Source organism: Rhinatrema bivittatum, chromosome 2 (assembly GCF_901001135.1).
Source record: "Rhinatrema bivittatum chromosome 2, aRhiBiv1.1, whole genome shotgun sequence".
NCBI classification, from domain to species: domain Eukaryota; kingdom Metazoa; phylum Chordata; class Amphibia; order Gymnophiona; family Rhinatrematidae; genus Rhinatrema; species Rhinatrema bivittatum.
The window spans coordinates 660233328-660255625 of NC_042616.1; the positions used below are offsets into that span (position 1 = coordinate 660233328).

The window sequence follows — 22298 nt, forward strand, 5'->3', positions numbered from 1 at the left end:
AAAAATGTAACATATGATAAACCTCCAAGCATACAATAAACAATAAATACTAAAATACAAGTCAACATCTCTCAATCCAACAGATGAACAATCTCACGACAGAACTGCGTTATACATAACAAAGAGGTCACAGAACATCCCCTCCCCCACACCGCCCCAACCAACCCTCCAACTTTGAAAACCTCTGCTGGATACCAAAGCTGTCAACCATGGACACAACCTCACACTCCTGCTTTTAAAGCAAATATAATACTCTCTCTCTCTCTCTCTTTCCCCTCTTTGGGGATGACTCCAGCACTCTTCCACTCCTCGCACCAACCCCCATCAATCACTTAAAGCTTTCTGACTTGTGCTCTGTGTAGGAGGGAAGGGAGGAGGAGGAGGGAGGGGGCAGTCCCTCTTCCCCCACTCTGCCCTCAGCTGAGCCCAGAGTCCAGGGATCAGAGAAAATTGTAGGCAGGCATGCATGCCCTAGCCTCTCTCCTTCTGTTTCTCCTCATCTGCTGCCTGTTGACACAAACATACAGGAAGCGAGGAAGTGAGGCTGCAGCATACACAGACGAGCAGAAAACAACTGCTCTGCTCCCTTCTCCAAGCCTACCTCTCCTGTTCCCTGCATGTTGTCTAAAGGCCATCAATGAGCATCAGTGAGCAAATCAGTTACACTGGCCTAGGTATGGCCCTGTCCAAAGTTTTCAGGCCTTTCTCCAGAGACCTGGCAATTTATGCAAACTCTCTGAATCTTCGGTTAAAACCTAAGGAGTTCCCAGGTATGCCCAATGGCCCACATCCAGTCTGCCCAGCTACTACTGTCCACACTGCAAGGATATAGTCCAGCTGCCAGCTATAGAAACTTGACTGCTTTTTGATATCACTCTTTAATCAAGTCAGGCTTTGTTTTCTACCCCATTAGTTTTCTACTATCCTAGGCAGATAAACATAAGAACCTATATTTAATCCAACACCCAGATTCCCCCATGTCTTACCACCAAATTTTGTAATAAACTAAACAGCTACCAAAATTAATAAGAATGCTGCTCAAACATTTGGCCTCTCCAGTTCCCCATGGCCTTACTGCACAGTATCTGACCACCACCAACATGAGTGGTTGTTGGAGAGTTGTAGCCTGCTAGCATAAACCCGGCTACTCCATGTAATACAGTTAGGTCTTGCTTCCTTTCTCTACCCTTTGTTTTGTCCTAATCTCTCTCCTTGCCTCTGTTCTTGAGTAAGTGAAGAGTGATTTTTTTTTGTTTGGAATACCAATCCTGTTTCTATCACTGACACACAACATGATTCAGATAAGAATCATTAAGCCCTTCTAATCTGCCCATTTTCACATCTGATTCAATGCCATAATCCCAAATGATCTCTGTCTTGCTCTTTACCACTAAGGATATTTTGTGTTTATCTCATTATTTTTTTCTCCACTTACACTGGCAGTTTTTTCCATGTATCCACCACCTTTTTGGTGAAGAAATATTTTCTAAACTTGCCCAGATTCTATCCCTTGCTGCCCCTCCTACCACCCCTCTCCCAAAGCCTTCCTCCTACAGGAAGATTCTCTGAAACAGATACTGGAATACTGGTTATGTTTTACTGGATCTAGTCAAAACCCTGTCTCGGGTTTTAACTATGAAGCCAGCTGTGACATAGGTGCCTTCTGCTGTCTGGGGAAAGAGCGAGGCCCTGGTAGATGATGGAGACAAGTAGGCAGAACATAACACTTCCTCTGAGGCCAGGCGTGTCTCCTCAATGATCCACTCAAATAACTATATAACTACCCTTAACAAGAGTCTTGGAGGTAACCAGCATGAAGCGGCAGTTACTACCCTTAACGGAGATATAGGAGTAGCCTGCAAGGAGTGACAGTTACTACCATAAGAAACTTGCTGGGCAAACCAAATCTAACTCCTAGTTGATATGAAGCTTGGGTCAGAAGTGGCTGCAGAGAGGGTCTGAAAAGTGGCACAATGGTCTTTTAATTGATCCATTTCCTTAACTTTATCTTCAGAGAAATTTCCTGCAATATAAATCACATCAGCAAGCCTATCCCACACATCTGGACAGCAATTTGAAATTCATAACCATGCAGAGGTTCTTAATGCAATTTCAAAAGCATGTAGATCCACTAGCGACACCAGCTCATCTTGTTTCTCCTGAGAAAGAGCACCTCTTCCATGAAAAGCTGGTAGGAAGCTATATAGGAAGGCAGCATTGCTTTCTGGTAAACCTTCCTTTCAATAAGGTCAAGGGTATTCACACCCATGGGATACCAAAGAGTGCATTCTTATCGTATTGGCCTTCTTGAGAATGAAGTCTACTACAACAGACAGGTGATGCAATTGTTGCTTCTTGAATCTTGGAGTATTTTGGACATGATATCTCAAGTCTGCTTTCCTACTGGCTGGAGTATAAAGAGAGGGGTCTCACATTCTCATCTGTATATCTTTAAGGTGATCATGGATGGGCACTGCCACAACATCCTTAGGGGGATTCATGAATTGAAAGATGTCAAACATTTATGCTCTAAGCTCATCCTCCTTTTCCAACTCAAATGGCATGGTCTCTGCCATTTCCTTAATGACCTTGGTGAAGGAAAGTTCTTCCGGAGGAGACTTTCTCCTTTCCTATGGAGGAGAAGGGGTCTGAGAGGAAACCTCTAAACTCTTCATGTTTAGAGCAGTCTTCAAACTCATAATAATCCTAAGAATGCTCAGAATCTGAATCAGATTAAGGTATTAGGGTTGTCAGAATCTGCACCTGGTTAGTAGACAAGGCTTTTGAGAGTTCCCCTTGACTGTTGGCATCTAGATGCCAATGAATCCCTGTACCTAAGTGGAGCTTCTTTCCCTCACATTATGGACATTGGAATCATTGTGGCTGAGTCAAAGACACCTCTCCAGATCTCTGCATAGAGACCATACTGCCAACTGCTGCTAGAGTCTCCAGAATTGGATGAAACTCAGCCTGCACTGACATCAATAATGCTGATGCACGGATGTTAGCCAAGCTTCGGTTCAATGCCTTCTTGATCTTTCTATTCAACACCTCTTCAAAAGTTGTCAATGCCAAAACTGTATGGGAAGTAGGAGGCACGGTCATGTCTTCTTGTGCTACCTGGGGAGTATTAGTGGCTGCATCATGAGCCCTTAGAAACAGTCATAAACTGTGGGGTTTCTCGGAAAGATGAATGACTGCAGCTAATATCTATTTGCTCCCAACATCATGCTCAATGTACAATTAAGCTCTGGAATTCATTGCAAGAGGATGTGGTTAAGGAAGCTAGTGTAGCTGGGTTTAAAAAAGGATTGGATACGTTCCTGAAGGAGAAGTTCATAAACTGCTATCAATCAATAAAGAACAGTCACTAATTATTGCCAGCATTAATAGCATGAGATCTATTTAATGTTGGGGTACTTGTCAGGTACTTGAGACTTGAATCAGCCACTGTTGGAAACAGGATGCTGGGCTTGATAGACCCTTGGTGTGACCCAGTATGGCCTATCTTATGTTCCAGAGACTCTGGTACTTCAGCAAAATTTCCTGCAACTACTTCTGCCCTTCTAAGAAGCTCTGAGCCAATGCTTGCATATTTACTCAAGACCCTTGGTCTGACCCAGTCTGGCATATCTTATGTTCTTATGTATCGATGCTGAATCCCCTAATGCCAGTACCGATAATGAATCCCTCCCTTGGATGGTAGAAGCTAGAATTGGTCTGTTTCCTTGGCCCTTATCAATGTTTGACTTTGATGAAGGACAATGCTTCCAGGATGTCAATACATTGCCAGCATCCAGTGCAGCTCCAGGCCTATTCCCTGACAATGCTTCTGATGTCAATGGGCCAGTCTTATTTGACTCAAAGGGCTTCTTCATGAACACTAAATGGATTAGATACTCTTCAGGAGTCAATCTTCGGCAAGAGCTACACCAGTGACATCATGTCTATCCCCCAGGCAAACTACGCAGGTATCATGCAGATCCATGACACTGTGCAGCTGTTCTAAGGCCGTTTGTTAAAGCCACTGGTCCTTTGGTTCCCTTTTAGGCCATTGAAAAGTAATCAAAGCGAATTCAAAAGAATCAATGGCAGCAAAAAATAAAAAGGTGAACTGAGTTCTCTGACCACTAGGCTTCAAGCAGAAAAGATATGAAAAATGTAAGAAAACTTGAAATCTGATGTGAAAACCTGACTAGTCACTAAGAAGGGACCAAGGGGAGAAACCCACTCAACAGAAAAAGTGCAAAAAATCAGTCCAAAAAAGAGAAAAATGTTTCCATCATGGAGCTAGCTGAATACTTGACTATTTGCTCTGCACAAAAACAGATCTGAGAGAGGGCCCATGTGCACTCCACTGACTGGTGAAGTCCCACACATACTCAAGTCTGAGTAAACACGCCAACCCAGGCTCTATCAGATGATATCACCTATGTGTGAGGATTATCATATCCCGGCTTGTCATCTGAGGAAAATCTTAACAGTGTTCTACTTCAGAGAACCATATTTTCTTGGTTGAAAAATAGCAAGCAATATTGTGACATGAAAAGTTAGGCAATTTTGAAAACATTTTTCATTAAATTAATTTTAATTTTGGATTATGCTTTTTTTTAGCGGGAGAAGGGATTTCGGCTATGAATGGTTTTTTGCTTTCTGTATTTTATGAGTAAAAAATATATTTTTAAATAAACATAAATTAATAGCATCATTACATAGTACTAACATTGTCTTTTACATACTCTGTACAAGGAGAAAATACTTACTGCTTGGTTCTCCATACGTGCAAATATAACATTTAACATCTGTGTAAGAGTAGCCTTGGCCGTTGTCTGATTTATTAGATTTTTGCTTGCTAGATAAATATTGTAGCATGTTCTGACAGCTTGCAGCACTGTTCCTTCATGAATTTCTATATGTTGAGATGTTACTGCAGTGAGCAAAGCCTGAAACAAAAATATACTCTCAATTATTAATCTGTGAAACCATACTGTAACCATATGGTAGTGTTTCTATATTGTTGGAAGAATGATATACCACGTAAAAAATGAATCTATTCAGTAAAGCATGCTTGCATACCGTAAACTCTGTTCTCCGTAGACAGGAAGAATTAGCTAGGACACGTGGGTGATGCTATCCCAATGGCGCTGAATCAACCCATATCTCTAGCTCAGTAGAGTTTATTACTGAATATTGCAGGAGTTTCTGCCTCATGAGCCCATCAGTCCATTTGCAGAGCTTAGCTTTAGCTAGGTAGTCTATTCTCCTGGAAGGCGAGCAGGTATTTAGCATGGCTACTTCATTCTGCTGTGTACAGAGAGCACTATTTATGGTAAGCAAACATGCTTTCACCATTGACGAGCAGGTTTGCATTATCCATAAAAAGTGAAGACTTCCAAACAGAGTTGCACTTGGAGCTCTTACTGAAAAGGCAACCCAGCTTCCCAGAGGAGAGTGGACTACTGGGTGGAACAGACTACATAGAGCTGCTTGTTCAAGTTACTGTCATTCTTTGAAAGCTTGTCCAGACAGTAATGGAACATGAAGGTTGTGTGTAAATTACAGGCCAGTGTTTAACTTGCCATTCATCAGGAAGATTATAGAAAAAACAGTTACTAGACAAATTTCAGATTTTTTGGAATCATCTGATATTTCAGATCCTGTACAATCAGATTTTAGTTAGAGGTGCGGTAGAGATGCTTTTAGTCACTTTGATGGATGATACTTTGCCTGTTGATAAAGGGGGTGTTACTGGATTCGAGTAATGCATTTGATCTTGTGGATCACACTTTATTGTTAAAGAGATGAGAAGAGCTGGGTTTCAAAGGGATGATACTGAAGTGGTTGGGGAGTTTCTTTCAAGGGAGAAATCTAATCATCTCATTCCAAGGAAAGGTTTCAAAATCTTGTGAAGTGGGTTATGGGGAGCCTCAGGGCTCCTCATTATACCCAAATCTTTCTAACATTTTTTAGGACAATTGGGAAGGATTATAAGAGAGGCTGGATTTACAGTATATTTATATGCTAATGATGTGGAAATCCTGGCCACATTGGGGGAAGGATAATGATTTTGGTTATCTGAAATTGACTCAATGTTTGGATGTTGTATTGGGTTGGTTAAAGAAAAGTAATTTGGTCCTGAATGCAAGTAAAACAGAAATTTTATATTTGGAAAAAAGTGAGATATTGAGACCCGTAATTAGAATGGCATGGCTATCAATTTAAAGGAAGAGGTTAAGTCATTAGGAGTCATTTTGGACTCTTTGTCCATGGAAAAATATTACACAAATGACTAGAAATATTTACTTGAGGGTGAAAATGTTAAGACAGATTAGACCTTTTTTGGATCCTGCAGTTCTAAGAACAGTGGCATATGCATTAGTCTCGTCTCACATTGACTACTGCAACACACTGTATTTGAGGCTGTCAGGGAAACTAATGTGGAAATTGCAGATGGTCCAAATATGGCAGCCTGTGTCATTGCTGGGAATACTAGACAGACTCAGGCAGGGCCTTTATTAAAGATCCTATGTTGGCTCCCAGTGATGGCACGTGATACATTCAAAACTCTTGGCATTCAATCCATGCATGGATTAGGTTCCCAAAGTTGCATAGTCATTTGAAATGCATGAATCAGGAAGAAACCTATGCTCAACTAAAAGGCATTTATTACAGTTTCCAGCGACTAAAGTTTCTAGATAGTCATGTCTTCAGAATAGGTCCTTTTCCTCCGCTCTTTCAACTTTATGGAATAATTAAGGATTTAAATTAAGGGAGGAAATGGAGCTATTGAAATTTCATAAACAGTTGAAGACCTGGCTGATGATGGGTAGAGTGGAAGACTGATATTGACAAGTTACAGGTCTGGAGTATGATGATGCTATGATATGTAGGGTATTAACATGGTAGGCAGTATGCTTATGTTATTTTTTTTATGAATTTATTGTATTTTATGTTGATTTTATTGTACATTGATTAGACAAATTATATAAGAAAATTATTCCTCACCTGCTAATTTTCGTTCCTGTAGTACCAAGGATCAGTCCAGACGGTGGGTTATGTCCCCTGTCCAGCAGATGGAGTCAAAACAAAAGCTCGAGGGGGGAGGTCCTATATGACCTCACAGCTGAAGCTAGAATCCTCAGTAACAATACTTTCAGAGCCAAAAAGAGGAAAACATTGGAGGAATCAAGAAACACAACTGTTCAGAAAAGTGTAATTAACAATTGAACTGTTTTAAACCAATTACAAACATGGAACTTGCAAAACAACACACAAAAACTCGATCACTCCCTAGAGAACCAGGGAATGTCAGAGTTAGAGACAGAAAAGAGTAGTAAGGACGAGCAGAGGCGTTCCCCAAAAAAGAATTCCCCCCAGACATTAGGGAGGGTGTCTGGACTGATCCTTGGTACTACAGGAACGAAAATTAGCAGGTGAGGAATAATTTTCTTTTCCCTGTACGTACCAGGATCAGTCCAGACGGTGGGATGTACCAAAGCTTCCCTACTACGGGTGGGCCTTGGAAAGCCCTGCTCGAATGACACTATCTCCGAAAGATCCGAACACGGGAGCCCGTACATCCAGACGATAGTGCTTGGAAAAGGTATGCAGTGACTTCCAGGTAGCCGCTCTACAAATCTCTTGCGCAGATACTGACATACTCTCCGCCCAAGAGGCAGCTTGAGCCCTTACAGAATGAGCCTTAACAGTGAACGGTGGATGTCTTCCAGCCGTTATGTACGCTGAGACTATCGCACCCTTCAACCAACGGGCGATAGTAGCCTTGGAAGCCATACAACCTTTCCTAGGCCCTGACCAAAGGACAAACAAGTGGTCTGAGAGCCGAAATTCATTTGTAGATGCCAGATACTGCAAAAGACACCTCTTGACATCCAAGGAACGCAGTTGTCTAGAATCCTCCAACGAGAAGGAAGGCAATTCAACCGACTGGTTGAGATGAAAAGTAGAGACTACCTTTGGTAAAAAAGAAGGTACCGTGCGTAAAGATACCCCACAGTCCGTGAAACGGAGATAAGGTTCCCTACAGGACAGTGCCTGGAGTTCTGAAATGCGACGCGCTGAAGTAATAGCCACCAGAAAAATAGACTTAAGTGTAAGATCCTTAATGGTGGACGTCCGTAAAGGTTCGAAAGGCGGGTCCCCCAGTACCTTGAGTACCAGGTTGAGACTCCAGGAAGGACAGAGCGGTCTGGTCGGAGGCTTCAACTGTCGTACCCCCCGGAGGAAGCATACAACATCCAGATGCGCCGAGAGAAGCGAACCCTTTCCATTATGGAGAAACGCTCCCAAAGCAGCCACCTGAACCCTAATGGAGTTGTACGCGAGACCCATCTCCAGGCCTGACTGCAAGAAGTCAAGAATCTGTGCTACCGAAGCACTACTCAGAATAAGGGAGCGAGATACGCACCAATCCTCAAACACCTTCCAGACTCTTACATATGTAACCGAAGTAGACGACTTACGAGCTCGTAGAAGAGTGGAAATCACGGCCTCCGGGTATCCCCGACGCCTGAATCTACGCCTCTCAAAAGCCAGGCCGCAAGACAGAAGCGATCCGCCGCCTCGAAAAATATGGGCCCCTGTCTGAGAAGTCGTGGGAGGTGACCGAGTCGAATCGGACCGTCGTGAGCGAGGTGTAGAAGATCCGCGAACCATGGACGACGAGGCCATTCCGGAGCTACCAAGATAACCGGACCCGGATGGGTCTCTATCCGCCTTAACACCTTCCCCACAAGAGGCCACGGCGGGAAGACATACAGGAGAATCCGCTGCGGCCATGGCAGGACTAGCGCATCGACCCCCTCTGCGCCGTGTTCCCTTCTGCGACTGTAGAAGCGAACACGCATGGATCACGCATGGATCACGCATGGATCACGCATGGATCTCATGGCCTTTGCGTTTGCCGCTGTGGCCATGAGATCCATGCGAGGCTTGTCCCACCGATGTTCTATCAGGGACATCGCAGCCATGGAGAGTTCCCACTCCCCGGGATCCAGTCGTTGACGGCTGAGAAAGTCTGCCTGTACGTTGTCGACGCCTGCTATGTGAGAGGCTGATATGCGGAGTAAGTTGAGCTCTGCCCAACGCATCAACTTCTCCGCTTCCCACGCTACAAGGCGACTCCTCGTGCCTCCCTGGCGATTGATGTAAGACACCGTTGTTGCATTGTCCGACAGAATCCGGACCGCCCTTTGACGAACCATCGGGAAGAAACCCTGGAGAGCAAGACGAACTGCCCTGGTCTCCAGACGATTGATGGACCACTTCCTTTGTTCCTCGGTCCAAGTTCCTTGGATGGAACTCAAGCGACAGACCGCCCCCCATCCGGTGAGGCTGGCGTCCGTGGTGATTACTACCCAGTCCGGAGTCTCCAGGGACACTCCCCGAGCTAAGTGTCGAGGGTCTAACCACCAATGGAAACTGAGATGAGTCACCGCCGGGATTGGTAGTACTGTTTGGTAATCCCCTGAAGCCGGCTTCCAACGAGACAGCAAGGCCCACTGAAGAGGTCGAAGATGAGTGAAGGCCCATGGAACTAGGTCGATTGTGGACGCCATAGTCCCTAGAACCTGAAGATAATCCCAGGCTGTGGGTTCTGGGAGGGATGAGAATCGCCGAATCTGCGCACGCAACGACTGTGCCCGTTCCGGTTTCAGAAACACCTTGCCCACCTTTGTGTTGAAGTGAGCTCCCAGAAAGTTCAGCGTCTGCGAGGGTGTGAGATGACTCTTGTCGAGATTGATGATCCAGCCTAGTGATCGTAGAAGAGAAACCACACGGTTCACGGCTTGTACACCCTGCAGTTGAGACTTTGACCGAATGAGCCAGTCGTCCAGATATGGGTGAACTAAGATCCCTTCTCTGCGGAGAGCAGCCGCGACTACCACCATCACCTTCGTGAAGACACGTGGTGCCGTGGAGAGGCCGAAAGGTAAAGCCTGGAACTGAAAGTGCTGACCTAGAATCTTGAAGCGTAGATACTTCTGGAAATCTGGATGAATAGGAATATGAAGATATGCCTCCATCAGATCCAGAGATGCAAGGAATTCCCCTTGATGAACCGCAGCTAAGACCGAGCGTAGGGTTTCCATACGAAAACGCGGGACCCGTAGAGCTCTGTTGATGGTCTTGAGGTCCAAAATGGGACGGAAATTGCCCTCCTTCTTGGGCACTACAAAATATATTGAGTAATGACCTCGTCCCAGATTGGAGGCGGATACTGGCTTTATTGCTCCTAAGGCTAGCAGTCGATCGAGGGTCTGCCGAACAACTTCTTGTTTGTGGAACGACCCGCAAGGGGAGAAGAGGAACCTGTCCCTGGGAACGCGGACAAAATCCAATGCGTAACCGTTCTTTAGAATGTCCAGGACCCACTGATCCGATGTGATGCGGACCCACTCCTTGTAGAAAAGAGCGAGGCGACCCCCTACCCTTGGGATCGGCTCGTGGGTCCATCTGGCATCATTGGGCTGGTTTGGCGGAAGAGCGAGATCCAGCTGGTTCCTTACCAGATCTACGCCCACGAAAGGACCGGTTCCAAGTCTGAGAACGCGAGGAGGGATACCGAGGAGCTTGCTGCTGTCTGGTAGTTCTTGCTCGACGCTGGTTACGAGTTCGATTTCTAGAGAAGCTGAAAGACCTGGTAGAGCGGGGTCTGTCCTCTGGAAGTTTATGTACCGCATTCTCATTGAGAGACTTAATAATTTGGTCCAAATCTTCCCCAAAAAGGAACTTGCCTTTGAAAGGCAGGGATCCCAGTCGCGCTTTGGAAGAAGAATCAGCCGACCAGTTGCGGAGCCAGAGAAGACGACGGGCCGAGACCGCTGCTACCATAGAGCGAGACAAGACCCGGAGAAGGTCATATAGGGCATCTGCCCCATAAGCCAGCACCGATTCTAACCTGTCCGCCTGCTGAGCCTCGGAATCCGGGAGATCCTGCGAGGTGAGTAGTTGTTGTACCCAATGCAGTCCTGCTCTCTGAGCCAAGGCAGTGCAAATAGACGCTCGGACCCCAAGTGCGGAAACTTCAAAGATTCTTTTTAGATAGACCTCCAGCTTCCTATCTTGAAGATCCTTCAAGGCAGTACCACCAGTAACTGGAATGGTAGTACTCTTAGTTACTGCTGAAACCGTGGAATCCACCGCTGGGACCTTAAGCAATTCAAGAAACTCCATAGGTAGAAGATAGAGCTTATTCATAGCTCTGCTGACCTTGAGAGAAGCCTCCGGAGCATCCCATTCCCTAGAAATCAACTGCAGGAAACTGGGATGGGTGGGAAAAGCCTTGGCAAGCGGCCGAAGACCTGCAAGGAGGGGATCCCCCTGTTTCACCTTAGGATCCGGAGCAGACGGTTCCGGGGGAGGATCAATGTCCATCTCTTGAAGAATATGAGGAATGAGTCCTTCCAACTCTTCCGCCTGAAATATCCTAAGGACCCGTGGATCATCGCCCTCCATTTGAACCGACACACTGGGATCATTCCCAGTTGGATCCTGAGAGGGGTCCACCTGTGGACTTAAAGGAGCACCGCTTGTCGGTCCCGCAGGAACCCTGGAGGGTGCCTGTGACACCCCTAACTGCTGAGGCGGTCCTAGGGTCGAAGGTCCCCCTAAGGAAACATCCAAACGTGGAAGTTTAGCTGGGGTAGGTTGCAAGAAAGGTCCCAGGGGCTGACTGCTTTGCAGGAAAGCCCGGTGCATAAGTACCACAAACTCCGGTGAAAAACTGGGGAATCCCGGAGGAAAACCTCCCGGAACATTAGCTGCCGACTGACTGTCAATCCTCTCAGTCCTGGGAGCCAAAACGGAGGGAGGCGGCAAACGCGAGCCCCCTGCATCCTCTTCTGAACCGTCGGCTTCCTCGTCAGAAAATAAAATGGCCGCCGTTCCCGCGCTCAACGGGAACGGGGCTTGCCGCTTTTGAAAAGCGCTCTCCTCAGAGAGAGTTCCTGTGCCATCCCCAGCTTGCTCTGCGGTTCCCTCAGCCGGAATACAGGATGAACAAAGCCCTTCAGAGGAGAGCCGACTCGTCTGCCGACTGCAGGAGGCGCAAGCCGACGCGCGCGGCATAGCTGTGAGGGGAGGCAGGAACGAGCGGCGCACCAAAAATGAAAACAAAACCCCCTTCTTAAAAAGGCGCCTTGAATACTCCCCAGCTCCCTGTAAAAACGAAAGAGCCGCCGGGGAATGAACCTCCCGGCAGCTAGCAGCCCCGGGGAAATGTCTTCGCGGGGCTGCAAGTCGTCGAAGCTAACCAGGAGCGGCGGAGGGGGGGGGGGGGGGGGGGGGGGGGGGGAGAAACTCTATCAGTGCCACTGATGGTCACCCCTGACAGAAACAAAAACGCTGCCCTCCAGTGCCAGTCAGAAACGGCAAGAGGTGAGGTGAGGTCCTGAAATAAAAAGTTGAGGAGAAAAGAACACTTACCCCCAAAACGGACCTCCGAGAAGAGAAACACAAAGAGGAGAGTAAAGACCGAAAGCAAGTACCTCCCCTTAAAGGGGAGGGAGTAGCAGTCACTTGTCTTGCCAGAGAAAAATTTCTCTAATTATTCTTTAAATAATAATATTATTAATATTAAATAATAAATAATAATATTATTCTTTAAATAATAAAGAAAAGCAAAAGAAAAATGAAACCTATCTGGTTCTCAAAGGAGGTGGCTGACAAAATTAAAGCTAAAAGAACTGCATACAAGAAATACAAAAGATCCCAAAGGAAGGAGCACAAAGAAGAATATCTGATTCAACTGAGGGAGACAAAGAAATTAATCAAGTTGGCAAAAAGTCAAGCAGAAGAGAGGATTGCCAAGGAGATAAAATATGGTGACAAAACATTTTTCAGATACATCAGCGAAAAAAGAAAAGTCCAAAGTGGTATAGTGAAATTGAAAGGTGGAAATGATCAATGTGTGGAGGGAGACGAAGAAATGGCAGAAATATTAAACGAATACTTCAGCTCTGTGTTCACTAAAGAAGACCCTGGAGAAGGACCATCTCTACACAACAAGAAACTGGAGGGAAGCGGAACAGAGGAAAATCCATTTACAGTAGATAATGTATGGGAAGAGCTAAAGAATCTGAAAGTGGACAAAGCCATGGGGCCTGATGGGATTCATCCAAGGATACTGAGGGAGCTCAGAGATGTGCTGGCGGGACCGCTGTGCGACCTGTTCAATAGATCCCTAGAAACGGGAGTGGTGCCGAGTGATTGGAGAAGAGCGGTGGTGGTCCCTCTTCACAAGAGTGGGAACAGAGAGGAGGCTGGTAACTACAGACCAGTTAGCCTCACTTCAGTGGTGGGAAAAGTAATGGAGTCACTGTTGAAAGAGAGAATAGTGAACTATCTACAGTCCGGAGAATTGATGGACCAGAGGCAGCATGGATTCACCAGAGGAAGATCCTGTCAGACAAATCTGATTGACTTTTTTGACTGGGTAACCAAGGAATTGGATAGAGGAAGAGCACTCGATATCATATACTTGGATTTCAGCAAAGCTTTTGATACGGTTCCGCACAGGAGACTGGTGAATAAAACGAGAAGCTTGGGAGTGAGTGCCGAGGTGGTGACCTGGATTGCAAATTGGTTGACGGACAGAAGACAACGTGTGATGGTAAATGGAACCTTCTCTGAAGAGAGAGCGGTTTTAAGTGGTGTACCGCAAGGATCGGTGTTGGGACCGGTCCTGTTCAATATCTTTGTGAGCGACATTGCGGACGGGATAGAAGGTAAGGTTTGTCTTTTTGCGGATGACACTAAGATCTGCAACAGAGTGGACACGCCGGAAGGAGTGGAGAGAATGAGACGGGATCTAAGGAAACTGGAAGAGTGGTCGAAGATATGGCAGCTGAGATTCAATGCCAAGAAGTGCAAAGTCATGCATATGGGGAGTGGAAATCCGAATGAACTGTATTCGAGGGGGGGGGGAAAGGCTGATGTGCACGGAGCAGGAGAGGGACCTTGGGGTGATGGTGTCTAATGATCTGAAGTCGGCGAAACAATGCGACAAGGCGATAGCTAAAGCCAGAAGAATGCTGGGCTGCATAGAGAGAGGAATATCGAGTAAGAAAAGGGAAGTGATTATTCCCTTGTACAGGTCCTTGGTGAGGCCTCACCTGGAGTACTGTGTTCAGTTCTGGAGACCGTACCTTCAAAAAGACAAAGACAAGATGGAGGCGGTACAGAGAAGGGCGACCAGGAAGGTGGAGGATCTTCATCGGATGACGTACGAGGAGAGATTGAAGAATCTAAATATGTACACCCTGGAGGAAAGGAGGAGCAGAGGTGATATGATACAGACTTTCAGATACTTGAAAGGTGTTAATGATCAAAAGAAAACGACAAACCTTTTCCGAAGGAAAAAAATCAGCAGAACCAGGGGTCACGATTTGAAGCTCCAGGGAGGAAGATTCAGAACCAATGTCAGGAAGTATTTCTTCACGGAGAGGGTGGTGGATGCCTGGAATGCCCTTCCGGAGGATGTGGTGAAGACCAGAACTGTGAAGGACTTCAAAGGGGCGTGGGATAAACACTGTGGATCCATAAAGTCAAGAGGCTGCCAATGAAGAGTGAGTGACTCGCCAGAATGATGACTACTGCCTGGAGTCAATACCCTTATTAAATAAACATACACAGGCTTACGGTGACTCCAACATCGCTCTAAGCTTCAACAGCAAGAGGAAATGTGGAAAAAAGGATTCACACTCACAAAGAGGGGAGTAGCTGGTCTGTTACGGCGGTTACTACCCCAAATCAAATAAGCCTGATACTTCACTTTCAATGCATATACAGCAAAGTTCTCTGATTCAACGGCAGGGGAGAAGAAAAACTGATACTTCACACATCCAGCAGAGCTCTCTGCTTCAACGGCAGGGGAGAAGAAAAGAGGGTTCGCACTCACAAAGCGGGGAGTAGCTGGCTTGTTACGGCGGTTACTACCCCAAACCAAATGTGCCTGATACTTCACTTTCGATGCATATCCAGCATGGCTCTCTGCTTCAACGGCATGGGAGAAGAAAAACAACCAATAAGGGCTAATAACATAGTCTGGGTAAAACAAATAAGCATGGGTGCAGCTTGCTTATTGCGGCGGCTACTACCCCTAACGAATCAAGCTAGATATTTCACTTGGATGCAGCTCCATCACTGCTCTCTACATTAAAGGTGGGGGTGGAAGGGAAATAGAACCAAGAGCTAAGAGAAACAGATAAGTATGAGAGAAAATATGTGTGAAGCTTGCTGGGCAGACTAGATGGGCCATTTGGTCTTCTTCTGCCGTCATTTCTATGTTTCTATGTTAATATATATCTTTTTTTTTTTTTTTTTTTTTTAATTTTCTTGATTCCTCAGAAACAGGAAGGCCTAAAACCTAATAACCTGTGCTGGGGACTAGCCAGTCCCCTGCTCACATCTGCTGGAGTCAGAAGATACTGAGGATTCTAGCTTCAGCTGTGAGGTCATATAGGACCTCCCCCCTCGAGCTTTTGTTCTGACTCCATCTGCTGGACAGGGGACATAACCCACCGTCTGGACTGATCCTGGTACGTACAGGGAACAGTTAAGCAGTTCATAAATGATTTTAAATAAATAAATGGTGTGTACAGACAGCTTTACAGATGTCTTCAACTGAAACAGTTCTGAGATGAGCAACTGAAGTAGCCATGACTGTGATGTGCCTTAACAGAGTCTGTAATCTATAGGCCAGCCAGTATATAGCAGTGCACAATTTACAAGTTGATGTAATAAAGTGCACACAAAAAACATGATCCAAACCGGGTGCCCATTTTTTACCGCATGCATGTTCACCTCTCTTGGACGCTGGATGCAACAGGCAAATGAGCTGCAGCACTAAAAAGGACACACTAGGGATAAATTGTGTGCACGGGTTAGGAAAATGGACGCTCAATTTTATGAGCGTCCGTTTTCCTAACTCGTGCATAGCCCCAGGTTAGGAAAATAGATGCTCATAAATTGAGCATCCATTTTCCTAGCCTGACCGCTGTCAAGACTTTTTTTTTTCCTTTTTGTTGCTTTCTGAGGTTCCTCCAATTTAATATTGCAACGATCTTAAGTCGGAGGAACCACGTAAAAGCAGTATTTTCTGCTTTTCTGGGCAGGTTTTGGGGTGCCTCAAGACAATGCCAGCTCCCGGGCTGATGTTAATTTTTGAGGGTTAAAATGTGCACAACAGGTGCATGGCTATTTTTTTTTACATTGGGATTACTAGCTAATACCTCATCAACATGGCATTTACATGTGACGAGCACTATTAGTTATGCTCTGGTTTTGATGCGCTGATCCCCTTATTGCATCAGGGGTTATGGAAGCGTGCCCAAAACGCACATCAAACCGTGGGTTAACCTGTGAGCTAGCCTGAGCACATGGAATTGCATCAGCCTGTGTGCGTGCTAGCCAGTTAGAAATAATAATTTGGCAACTGCCACATCCATTCTGTTGAGTTTAAAATAATCGAGAAGCCTGAAGATGAGGCTGCATTCTCTTCAAGTAGTAAGCTAGGGCCCTTTTGCAGTCCAGAGTGTGAACAGCCTTTTCTCCTTGAAGTGCATGAGGGTCTTCGAAAGAACATGGGCAAAACAAACACTTCAGATGAAAAGCTGAAATAACTTTGGAAAGATATTTTGGATGGGGGCAGAGCACCACTCTTACGGAAAAACTGAAGATATAGTAGGAAACTAAAGTCTTAGTTCAATGACTCTTCTGGCTGACATGATAGCCACAAGAAATACTACTTTCTACATAAGAAAATTCAGCGATGTAGACTCCATTATCTGATAAAGGGTTTTCTTCAGTTGTGCCAAGATGACACTGAAGTCCAAGGATACAGAAGATTTTGAAACTGATAATTTTGTATGCCATAAACCTGAGGTGAACAGATATTGTTTTACTCTCCATCTGAGGGTAATACACAGCTATAGCACTAAGATGTACTTTCGCTGACAAGGTGCTGAGGCCTGATGAAGATAAGAAGAATAGGTAAAGAAACAGATCCTTGGGGTTACAAGCAAAACAGGTCTAGGGATCCCAACTGAACCACAAAGTTAATGTTTCCATTTAAAACTGTATGCTTTTGTGTTAGACGGCTTCCAAGCTCAGATCACAATGTTTTCAACCTCTGTTGAGAGTGCCACAGAGTAGACTACTGAGAGCTCAACATCCATGCAGTCAGGTTCAGAGAGGCAAGGTTCAGATGAAACAGATGACCACTTTCTGTGTCAACAGTGACAGATCAGTCCCCCAAAGGAAATCTGAGGATGGACCAACAATTTGACGAAATAGGAAAACCAGACTTGTCTGGGCCAAGCCACAGCCATGAGGATCAGACATGCCCTATCTCTGAGCAGTACTCACTACTAATGGTAGCAGTGGAAACACAAAGTAGATCCATGAACCTGAAGAATTTCCAGTGCAAGGGGTGGATGGGAATATGCATGTACGCATCCTTCAAATCCAAAGCACACATCCAGAACCATGCTTGAATTAAGGGAAAAATTGTGAAGGGAGTACAACTTGCACTTCTCTCATTACAGATTCTTGTTCGGCCTTTGTAAATCCAGGATAAGTCTCAATTGTTAGGCTCCAGCTACCTGCCCTGTGTAAGCCACTCACCTCTGATCCGAAACGATTCCGGCATAGCCTCTGGCAGCATGCTTCCTGTAAACCTGGACTGACTTTATAGGCTCCCTAGCCGGGACTTCCTCTGGCGCTTGTTGATTATGTCACATTCTCCAGTTTCTTGCAACCAGCCAGTGCCTCGGCAACAGGTCTCCCAAGTAGCCTGCTTCTCAGTGTGTGTTGCTTGTTCTGGTTCCCGCCCTGTGCTTCCTGCCTCCTGCCCCTTGCCCCTGCATGCCAGTTCCTTGGTTGTCTGGTTTCTTCTTCTTCCTCTATCTCATCTTCTTGTGTGTCCTGCCTTTGTTACCTCTCCTGCCTGCCCTACTTCTTTGGATTGACTTCTTGGACCTGACCTCAGCTTTGGACCTGCTTCCTGTCACATGCTCTGACCCTGGTCTGCCACCTGCTGCCGGCTCCGACCTTGCTTCGTTCTCTGGACTTCCTTGTTGGCAGCTTGCCTCGACCTTTGCTTGGACCCAGACATTCACCCCTGCCTTGCTCCTGGGACTCACCTAAGTCCTGCTGGCCATCCGCACCAAGGGCTCAACCTGCAGGAAAGAAGGTTGGTATAGGTGAAACTCCAGCTAGTCCCACCCAGGCACTTCCACACGCGGTCGGTGTGGGCCACATGGGTTTTTCCATGCAGCTGAGTCAACCACACCACCGCACAGGGGTCCACAGCCATAACATCAACTCCCCCAAGTTCTTGCCACATTCCTCAGCAGGTATTAGCTCTAACACCCATTGACAAAGAAGCGACTCCATCTTCAGACAAAGTTGAGCTGCATGAGATGGATCAGGATTGAAGACTAATCACTAGGAAGATGCTGGAGTTTGGGAAACATGCAAGTAGTAACCACACTGCACAATTGTGAGGACCCAGTAGTCCTTGGTTATCTTCCTCCACTCATTGACACTGGAAGGGCCACATACTGAGAGGAGAAGTCAGTCAAAAACTAGGCACCAACTTAAACTGAGTCTATTGCTGTGTCTTTGGCTGACGACTCTCACATAGATATCTCTGCACAGGAACCTTGAATGGACAGAAGTGGCATCTCTGAAAGAAGGGCCATTTATAAGAGAAGAACTGATGCCTCATACCAGAAGATTATCTGGTTTCTTCAGAAAGACTGAATGGCAGAATGCTGACCTTTGATCTGGATGACTATTTCTCTGACCTTGTCACTGAAAAGGTTTTATCTCCTGCACAGGGAAAGTCTGTCAACTTTTCATGAATGTCTTCCAGCAGACTGCTAGCCCTGAGCCAGGTCAGGGAGTTCTGATGACCACCGCTGAAAATTTGGCAGATGTGTCAAAGGATTTGTACACCGACCAAATGAGATGATGCTCACACTCCATGTCCATAAGGGCCCAATAATAATCCTCTTCCTCCCCCCTTCCAAGGATTCCACTAGGGATTTCAATTTTCCACACAATCATATAAGTACTGAACCATGTAATGCTGATGGTGCATTCGGCTTAGAGCTTTGGAATACTTTCTTTCCAAAACTGTCCAGCAATCTAGGGTCTTTGCCTGGAGGAGTGCTCAAGAAAATCTGGATTTTCTTAGCCCACATCAGGGCAGATTTCACTACCACAGACTATTGGGGCAGCTGAACCATCCCAAAACCTGGAACTTGATGCACCCTATACTTGAGGTCTAACTTTCTAGCCACAAGAGAGCAGGAGGCTGAATTATCCCACATTCTTTTTTGCAGGATTCACAGATTTTTGTGAAATGGGATGGTTGCTGGTTCAGGAGTCGTCCCTAGGATCCAAAGGCCAAAAACTACTGCACATGGGTCTGGTTATTAACCTCCATTGCCCTGCTCATCTTGTCAAGAAACATGGATCATGAGAGGTCTTCTAGTGGAGATGAGTACTCTAGAAGGTTAAATAAGGGGTCAGATGGGATTCTTGCAGACCTCTTTCTCTTATTCATAGGCCAGGTGAACACTGACCCAAAACCATGATGTATGTAGAGGATGACCATCAGGGTTAGGGCCTCGATTGTCTTGGAGGGAAATATTGCATGGGAAACGTCCAAGTTGCCTAAACCCTGGGCTCAACTTCTGAAAGTAGGCTGGATTCCCTAAGGTGGGAGGTCTACCTGAAGAGGTGGGGTGGCCTCCACCAACGAGGCTGTTGATAGGAACCCCTGGGATCTGGAAGATGATGGAACTCCCCTGCATGGAAGTAAGTCGAAAATCTTTGACAGGAAGGGTTGAAATGTGTTTTTCTCGTCACTGACCATTAAAAAGGTAAAAGAAAATCTTCAACAAATCTGAAATCTGGTCCATGGACTGCATTGTCTTCTGGGCTGGTTTTGGAGAAGAGATATCCTCTTCCAACACCAGAACAGAATCAACCTCCTAAGAAGCCTTGATGGAGCTCCAGGTAACTTCCTCCTGTGAAGCTCCCATGGAAACCAGGGGCAGCAGCAAGCAGATTGGGGGGGGCTGGAGTCTCCAACCATAACCCTGGTTGCTTGCTCCAAACACCTTCTAAAGGGCTGGCTAGTCTAGTATCAGGGAAGAACAGTTAAGATGGCAACAAGCATCATAGAGGAGGAGGGAACCTAGAAAGAATCTCCACTTGCCCCCCCCCCCCCACACTAGCGTCATGGGGGCCCTTGCGTGCATTGTGGGCTGATGCGTTTGCATCAGGGTTCTGCATACCAGCATTAATAATAGAGCAGAGTGCTTTGGATCTTGCTTCAATAGCACTTTATAATTTCTAATTTTTTTTAAATAGCACTGAAAAGTGTTGTTGAGGTGCTGCCAGATGTAGTAAGGCACTTACAAAAAAGTAAAAAGGAAAGCCCAAAGGCCCAAAAAAAAAAACAACAAAATTTATACCAAGTGGTAGCTCAGACAAAGAGAAACTAAAAGGCTTACAGAGCAGCACAAGCACAGAAATTCTCGCACATGCTCAGTAGTAAAAGCTCTACTGAGCTAGAGAGATGGGTTGTTTGGCACGGTCTGATGTAACCCATGTCATGGTTAATTCAGTCCTGCTTGTCGACGGAGAATGCACTGTAAAATGTACTCCACTCTAATTCTAATAAAAGGATTGTAAAAATAAAAAAAACATACTGCATCTACCTATCATATACATTAAACAAACATTGAGTTTGAGACTCACAGAGCAGAAACAGTCACTTTAATCAAATCATTCAAATGGTCATTGGACTTTCATGGCTTCACATTCTTAAATGTTAAACTTATGCACATTATAATATTTGAAAGCTATAAAAGTTTTATTCCTTAACAGATTCAGCAGGTTGAGAAATGGGGAAAAAATAAAGTGTACAGCATTTGCTTTTGGAATGTCTTATGTTCACTGAAATCTGTATCAAGATCTGTAGGTACAATTGTTAAAAACAAAATAAAAAGTGTTTTTAATAACTTTCAAGGAACACCGTCCGGTTTGCTTTTTAAAAAAGGTAGTAGCCATACTTTACATTTCTTTACACATGTGGCTGTTTAAAATCTGTTTAATGGTTTAGGGTGAGACTATATCAGAGTATGCTGTTTATGAATCATAACACAGCAGCAAAGACAAGCATAATGAAAAAAAGACTCCATAGCAACTCAACAGGAATCTTATTAGAACAATGGATCAATTCTGTTGCTGTATTTTGCATCTTTGCATCCTAGTGACTCTATAGCCAGTTGAGTTTTCAGGAGATCCATAATGAATATATATGAGAAATTTATTAGGTAACCCAAATTTGTATTTATCTCATGCTTATTCACTGTGGAATTCCTGAAAACCCAACTGTTTTTAATTTGATTTTTAAAATTTATATTCCACCTATCAGCCACTTCAAAATGGATTACATTTAGGTACTGTTGGTATTTTCCTGTCCCCAAAAGTCTAACAATCTAAGTTTGAGCCTAAGGTAATGGAAGGTAACATGACTTGCCCAAGGTCACAAGAAGTAGCAGCCCTGTTGTAAATAAATGTCAACTATTTTCAAGTTCGCATTTTAGCAATCCTGACTTGCCCCTTTTAACATAAAAGCTTCTGCATTAGTGTCTCTCTGTTCCTTTTTTGTCTTTAAAAGTAAAGGCAAGAAGAAGCCCAATGAAAGCTTGAAATAGAGCTTTTTAAAAACCTCTTTAAAATCTTTAAATAGTGTATGCGGTCAAGAAAAAAAGCTGGCTGTTTGCTTACAACAGGAAAAAAAGTAAGCAAATTCCACTTTATTTTTATCACAACTTACCTTTATTATTTGTAATTGAACCCCTTCATCTGTCTGTGGACCCTGAAAACAGCCACATATTGTTTCAATAATCCTATCAATTAATTTTTTGCCTGGCGTCGTACTATCTGGTGCACTGCCTGTCAGATGTCCATAGGCTATAAGTTTCTAGAAATGAAAGAATAAAAACATCCCAAATGAATAACAAACCACAATTAGAATAAGGAATTATGGCACCTATCACCAAACAATTTTTATATGTTTTCCCATTTTGATACTTCATAAATGCACATACATTGAGGCTTCTGCAGTGGAACATCATGGCAGCAAATTTCTGATATGCAATCACCAAAAATAATGCAACTGGATGAAGCTATTTATGTCCAACCACAAATTTTCCTGCATATCTGTCTTACTCTAGAAACTCAAAAAATTTTAA

The 22298-nt window shown here is 44.9% G+C and overlaps 1 protein-coding gene across 3 annotated transcripts in view; it reads right to left on the reverse strand.

Moving 5' to 3' along the window:
* Positions 1-22298, reverse strand: part of ARFGEF1 (ADP ribosylation factor guanine nucleotide exchange factor 1) — a 626657-nt gene that overhangs the window by 437194 nt on the left and 167165 nt on the right. For all 3 annotated transcript variants that reach the window (XM_029591432.1, XM_029591431.1, XM_029591434.1), the window contains 2 exons: positions 21881-22027; positions 4764-4943 (listed from right to left, as the gene is read on the reverse strand). In XM_029591432.1, coding sequence (XP_029447292.1) covers positions 4764-4943; positions 21881-22027 — 327 coding nt within the window. The remainder of the gene's footprint in view (positions 1-4763; positions 4944-21880; positions 22028-22298) is intronic.